This window comes from Asparagus officinalis, chromosome 6, assembly GCF_001876935.1.
Source record: "Asparagus officinalis chromosome 6, Aspof.V1, whole genome shotgun sequence".
Taxonomy (NCBI): Eukaryota; Viridiplantae; Streptophyta; class Magnoliopsida; order Asparagales; family Asparagaceae; genus Asparagus; species Asparagus officinalis.
Genome location: NC_033799.1, coordinates 73,172,853 through 73,179,590, shown reverse-complemented (window position 1 = coordinate 73,179,590; position 6,738 = coordinate 73,172,853). Strand labels below are relative to the sequence as shown.

The 6,738-nt window shown below is 43.1% G+C and overlaps 1 protein-coding gene across 1 annotated transcript; it reads right to left on the bottom strand.

Moving 5' to 3' along the window:
- On the bottom strand, positions 3,561–5,873 carry LOC109846326 (60S acidic ribosomal protein P0-like). Its single transcript, XM_020415553.1, has 2 exons — positions 5,646–5,873; positions 3,561–4,043 (listed from the first exon to the last, which is right to left on the bottom strand). Exons 1-2 carry the CDS (start codon positions 5,871–5,873, stop codon positions 3,561–3,563), a joined length of 711 nt encoding a protein of 236 aa, XP_020271142.1.

Genomic DNA, 6,738 nt, shown 5'->3' with positions numbered 1-6,738 from the left:
TTGGCTTCAACAATAGCAGAAGTTGAATGAGCAATAGTTGATGGTTCGATTCCAGTCGGAGGATCTACCAAGAGAAAAAAACCAAAACCTATGGGCTGATCGGATACACCAATGATGGTAGATGTATCAACTTCAACAGTTGGTCCTATAATCAAAGTTCCTTTTTAATAATTAAAATGAGGAGAATAAAAAGTCAGTTGAGAGTCTAAGTTTGGAAGTACATAGACTCATCATTATATACATAGGGTATCCTTTAAAATCTCAGAACTCTCATAACGACTTCAGTAGATGTACCAATGATGGTAGATGTATCAACTTCAATAGTTGGTCATGTAGTTGCAGCCAGGGTTTTATCCGATAGCAGATCAGAAATATATTGATGATCATCTTCAGAAAAATCAAGGTCAAGATTATGTTCATTAAAACCTTCGATCTTCGCTTCACGAATAATTTCCTGTTTGCTTGGCTCATTCACGGGAGCGTCTATAGGACAAATCAACTCATCATTATATACATAGGGGTATGAATAAACCAAAACGAATGGAAGTTAAAATTACCTCCAACGACAGCGACAGGATCAGCAACTCCACTACTCACACCTACTTCCTTTAGTTTAACTAAAAGAAGATAAAGTGCACATGTTATCAGAAGGGGTACGTATTCCGATTCACTCATCTCTCAGAATTGCCCCCCAAATGAGAAGATATTTGTACCTATGTTGGATGTTAGTGAGGTTGTTGCAGTGACAGGAGGAATAGCGACGTCAACACCGACGGGCTCATCATCCATCGCTTTGTGCACTTGTTGAAGAAGCTCGGTTCATCAATGTCCATTAAGCCGGGAGAAGAGGGTTCAACTAAAATTTCTCCTTCTTCTTAACCCTCTACAAAAAGAAGAAAATAAAATCTTGTGTCTGAAAATGAAACAATGAAAGAGAGATAGTATGAGATTTTACCTCCTTCATCAACCGAAATGTCATGGGTTGACTCCTCCTCAGACATAGGTGGAAGGTCACGTTGTCGATGAGCAATTTTCTTAATCTTCTTGGACAAACGAGTATCCTTTGAAATCTCAGAACTCTCACAACGAGATTTTGTGCGTCGTTCAACTCCATGGGAAGCTTGGAGTAGAGATTGAGAAGAAGTGGGAGATCGGGATCTTTTCCTACTAATAAGAGGCGTGGTGTCCTCTTCTTTTTCTTCTTCTTCCTCCCGGACAGCACACCTAACCATCATCCTATTGGAAGATGATAAGGGAATATTCATCCCTTTCACCTGTATTGGCTTTAAGGGAGCATCTGGTGACTTAGGCGGAGCGACACGACGAGTCCTGTGGGCTACAGGAGAAGGAGGAGTATCAGCTTCAGCTTCACCTTCAGTTTCATCATCTTCTCCAGACATTTCAAAATTCGTCGCTCTCATCTAAATCAGCTAATTTTTTTCCTTTACAGGAAGATGCGGTAGGCCTTTTTTCTCCCCTAGAAGGTATAGTCCTTCGGACTACTTCAGTAGCCAGTCGAGAAGCAGCTTCGGCTTCTAATTCAGAAATTCTCTTCTTCTTAATGGGTGTGTTAGTGGCTAAGAGTCACCGGTAATATAGAAAAGTCATTCAAAGTTTGGGTTCAGCAACAGGCAAGCTAAAATAAGCCCGGTACAGCCAACAACGTTCCAAAACCAAGCCCGTACCCCATCTATGAGACCACCACAGATTGTTAGCCGTCTATTTGGGTTCCCAACATATAACTGGTCATAACCGAATTGTCGTGCAAATCTACAAGGAAGGTAGGGCTCAATTCTACAAACATTCTTCGATCGGAAAACCATGTAACCCGGTCAGATGTTCATAAGCCAATGAAAACCACCCATGTTGAGAGAAGTTCTATTAGTTCTAAGCATTTCCTCATCGGTGAGTATATCATTGTATGCACCTGAGAATCAAGGGAAACATTTATAAAACTCCCAACACTTAGCAATCCTAAATTGCCTCACCACTTCATGCCATTGTCGGGATGAACTCAACCACTTACATCCTCCTAAGATCTGTAGAAGAGGAACCTCCAGATCAGATATGTCAGGAGCCAACATCATATCAGATCGGTGGAGGACCAACCACATCATCAAATACATATATGGTAGTTCTGTCCTTGACATGGGGATGTCTGTTTGTGGAAAATTTGATGTAAAAGAAATGAAAGAAAAATTGATTTGTATTCTCTCAAAATCGATTACAATTTGGATTCCGATTATAAAAGAGAGGAGAATGAATTTGATTCTCCTCTTTGTTTAATTCTGGGTTCTCCTTGGTAGCGATGGAGTGCCTCATTCGAATGCCTGCGTCGAATTTACTCTCCGTTGACGATCAGACTGTCCTGTCTCACGAGAACGATTGACTTGTATGATGAATCCGGTTTAGAACTTTTAACAAGTTTAAGAAACTCAGAACGAGTTGAAACTCTGAAAAGAGTTGTTGAAAACCGAATAATCGATTAGTGTAATTAACTTACATTGCAAGTTTAATTAAGAACTCTTAACGAGTTTAAGAACTCAGAGCGAGTTGAAACTCTGTAACAGAGTTGTTAGAACTGAAAATTCAGTTAATAGCCAAGTAGATATGCCGTTGGTGAAGGGATTCTCTGAGATTTGATTAACTAACTGCCGATCAGTTCGTTGATCTTCAAGAAAATCGCCTTCTCCGTGCGGTTTAGCTGCCGAGACCGATCAACACTTTACTCAGTTGAGTAATGCGGTTATTTATAGGGGGATAAGGGGTGTAACCAACCCCTAAATTCGCTCCTATGTGGGCGAGAATCCCTTAGAACATGGGATAAACGGTTGTTAGGCCGTTCAACCTGTGTTTGAACAAGTCAAACGCCTAACTTGGCGTTCTGGGCCTTAACTCTGCTAGACATTTGAAACGCACAGGCCGCATGCGCACAGGCCGCTTGTGTGCTGAATCTCAACTCTGCGTCTTGAGTTTGAGATGCAGGGTTGAGTGTTTGCTGAAGAACGCACAGTCTATGCATTTTGTATTTTAACTCTGCGTTGTAGAGTTAAATGTCTGCTGGAGAACGCACAGTTCGTATGCGTTTTGAGTTTGGGAAACGCAGAGGTGGACTCTGCGTTTGGGAGAACATCGCAAAGGCTACTGCTCATTGATCTTTGCTTGTTATGGGGTGTGAAAGTCGTCAGATTGTAACTCTCACAGTTGGTTATGAATGCTACTTAATAGAGTTTTCATCAGCTGTCAGAAGTGTCGTTGATTTGTAACTCTTCTTGATCTATGTGAAAAGTCCTCTATTTGTAGCTTTTGTTTGTTGAAGCTTGATGGGGATCAGCTATCTATTGTGATTTTTAGACAGCCTACAAAACCCCCTCCAAAGTTTTCAAAAAGTTCGCGGTTGACTGGGACGAATTTTCGGAATACTTTGGATCCCAAAATTTTAGTTGGTTGGTTATTCACTTCGTCTGATTTGAAGACATTGTGAACTTGGTTGTTGGAATGCTGAAATTCTGTTTCCTCGAACCAAACAAGATAGCTTTTGAGTTTTGATGACAATGAACTTAGTCAAACAAACTAAATCCCAAGTCATCGTCAGACTCGCCGACAGGCTCGTCCTTCTTCTCTTTTTCCTTAGAGGCAAGAGCAGCAGCATTCTCAGCAGATGCAACAGAGATAACAACAACAGCAAGGACGTTCTTGTAGGTATTGACGAACATGTGAAGCGCAGCTACAAGAGTTGGGTAAGAGAGAGTCAAGGACAACGAAGCAACCACAGAAACACCAACTGCGAACTTGTCAACGAGGTCATCCTCCGTGAGGTTGAGCACCTCTGGGCTTAAGACAGATCCATTATCATAAACAGAGAGAATTGCAAGCGCATATGAGAATGGCTTTTCCCCAAGTTTAGTCAGGAGGGCAGCCTCAGAGGGACCCACTTTATTTCCTTTCTTGATCAACTCAACTGGGGTGATGATTTTAGCAATATCATCATTACTCTTTGTTGGGATGTTAAGCCATTTAGAAGAATGAGTTGCGTGTAGCTCCTGTCTTCATTAATCTTGGTGGGAACGTTAAGCGATTTAGAAGAATGAGTTGTGCACAGCTCGTGGCTTCATTAATCTTTGTTGGGATGTTAAGCCACTTAGAAGAATGAGTTGTGCGCAGAATTGCGTTTGACAGTTTTAGCGTTGCCGATTGTAATCTGTTTGTACTCATCCAACAGACTCCCCAGCGGAGTCGTCTGTTTCTTCTCGGCTTTGGTCACCTTGATGGCCACATCTGCTTCCCTCTATTTATTTAAAGCTATGTCTTGGCTTTAAACGTCGAGAAATTCATTTAGTGGTGTTTAAAACGCACAGGTGGATTTGCATGCTTGAAAATTGAAACGCAGAGTTGAACTCTGTGTTCAGAAGCTCAACCAACGCAGACGCACAGGCTGCGTTTGGTGGGATTCTGGGCCTAGAATCTCGCCCTGATTCGACAGCTCACAGCTGTCTATAAATAAACCGCTGGGGTCAAATCAAAAGTCATCCGACTTTTCATCTGTCTTCTTTCAAAAAGCTTAACGAATATTTCTTTTTGAACTCCGGTGAACCCTATTCATCTTCTCCGATCATCATCCTTAATGGGTCCGAGAAAGAAGACTGTCTCCCATCAAAGGTCGGCCGTTGCCACTGCTCCGAGTTCTCGGTCAACCTCGGCTGCCGGCGGTGATGAAACTCAGGCTGGTGCGCCGTCGACACAGGCTTCTCTCGTCGGTGGTAAGTATCGACCTTCATGGCCACAAAACATGCTTCGGCGAGTTCTCTAAAAACCCTAGATGGGTTCTTGTGACTGAGGAAGATGACTCGTTTTCATATTGTAACACAGAGTCGGGACTTTGCATTTTGAATTTGAAACGTTAGGGTCCGACTTCTGCGTTAATGAACTTTGACGCATGGTCTGGGTTGTGCATTAAAAAGTTTAACGCAGAGTTCGACCTTTGCGTTGACAAATTTTAACGCCAGGTCTGAATTGTGCGTTTGAAAGCTTGACGCAGGGTTCGACCTCTACGTTTGATAAAATTTTAACGCCATATTTGAACTGTGCGTTTAAAATCTTAACGCAGAGTTCGACCTCTGCGTTGATAAAATTTAACGCTAGGTTTGAGCTGTGCGTTCGAAAGCTTGACGCAGAGTTCGACCTCTGCATTGATAAAATTCAACGCCAGGTTTGAGCTGTGCGTTCGAAAGTTTAACGCAGAGTTTGACCTCTGCGTTGATAAAATTCAACGCCAGGTTTGAACTGTGCATTCGAAAGTTTAACGTAGAGTTTGACCTCTGCGTTGATAAAATTCAACGCCAGGTTTGAACTGTGCGTTCGAAAGCTTAACGCAGAGTTTGACCTCTGCGTTGATAAAATTCAATGCCAGGTTTGAACTGTGCGTTCGAAAGCTCTCACTCCTCTAAGGATTTTGACTAAGATTCTCTTTGTTTTATTTCCTCGTTGACTAGTTGAGTACTTTTCTCTTTTGCAGTGCCTTACTCCCACGAACCTTTTACTCTTCGTCACCATTTCGGGCGCGAGGGTGGCATGGATTTAAATATGCAATTCAATCTGCGTCAGGAACTCCTAATTTTTCAGGATGCAGACAAGGATCGTGTTACCCTGATTTCCCATCCAAGCCCAGCTGTACTCAGGATTTTGGTGACAGATGCCAAATTCAAAACCGACTCTCGTAAAAATTTGGCGATCATGTCGTCATCCAAAAAGAGATCGTGACTGGCGGCCACTATAAGTGGTTGAGGTAAGTAGGAGATCGCCGCTTCTTCCTCCCTGATATGCATAGGATGTTTCCTATTGCCCATTATCAGTGTGCTTCTGTCCCTCGACATATGGATTGGGACCTTGTCCGGGAGCAGGATGGGGTAGCTGTCGGGGCTTTGAATTACACAGATGTACACACTGTAGGTTACAACCGCCAGGTGTCAGCTTTAGAACCCTGCCTATTCTCAAGGGGATATCTCGTTGGAGAAACAACTAGCATAGCCAACACTTTCATGCGGAGATTTTTGGCTATAAAAGAGGAGTTCCCTCCTTCAGTATTCAGAACCCCCGGATGGGTTCATTCTTCCCGAACGGGGTGGTGGGCAAGAATGACATGGTTCGTGTTGACAGAGCTAGAGGAATCATTGGCTCGATCTGGACTCATTTGCCCTATAATGGCTACCAGATGCGGCATTGACTACAACTATTACAATTTTTTCGCTGTTCTGAAGAAATACAACCCGGAGACATGTACATTCTTCACACCTGTGGGGGAATTAGGGTTTGCCCTCCATAAAATGTATGACGTTTCGGGTCTTCCTTTTGGGGATTGCCCTATGAGGAGTTCATCCCAGGGTCAAATGAGCTTAGGATTTTGAAGGAGATGCATCCTGACGTCTATGACACTCTATGGGAAGTAATGTGTCATTTTCAAATCTGCACCCAATTGACGGAGACACGAGGACGTGAATATCTATTCTAGAATTTGTCCTACAAAACTGCCGATGTGTCTCGTCGGAGTGTGAGCACCCCTGAGATGATCCAAGCTTTGATCAACGATGCTACGGCCCATTATGTCAACGAGGGATTAGAAGAGGATTTCCCTGTGCAGACTAAATTTGAAAGTTTCCACCACCCGGCTACTGTGCCTATTTCTGACATGGCCTTGTTGGCAGGCTTTCTCATGCTGTGGCTAAAGCGGTGTGTAGTCCC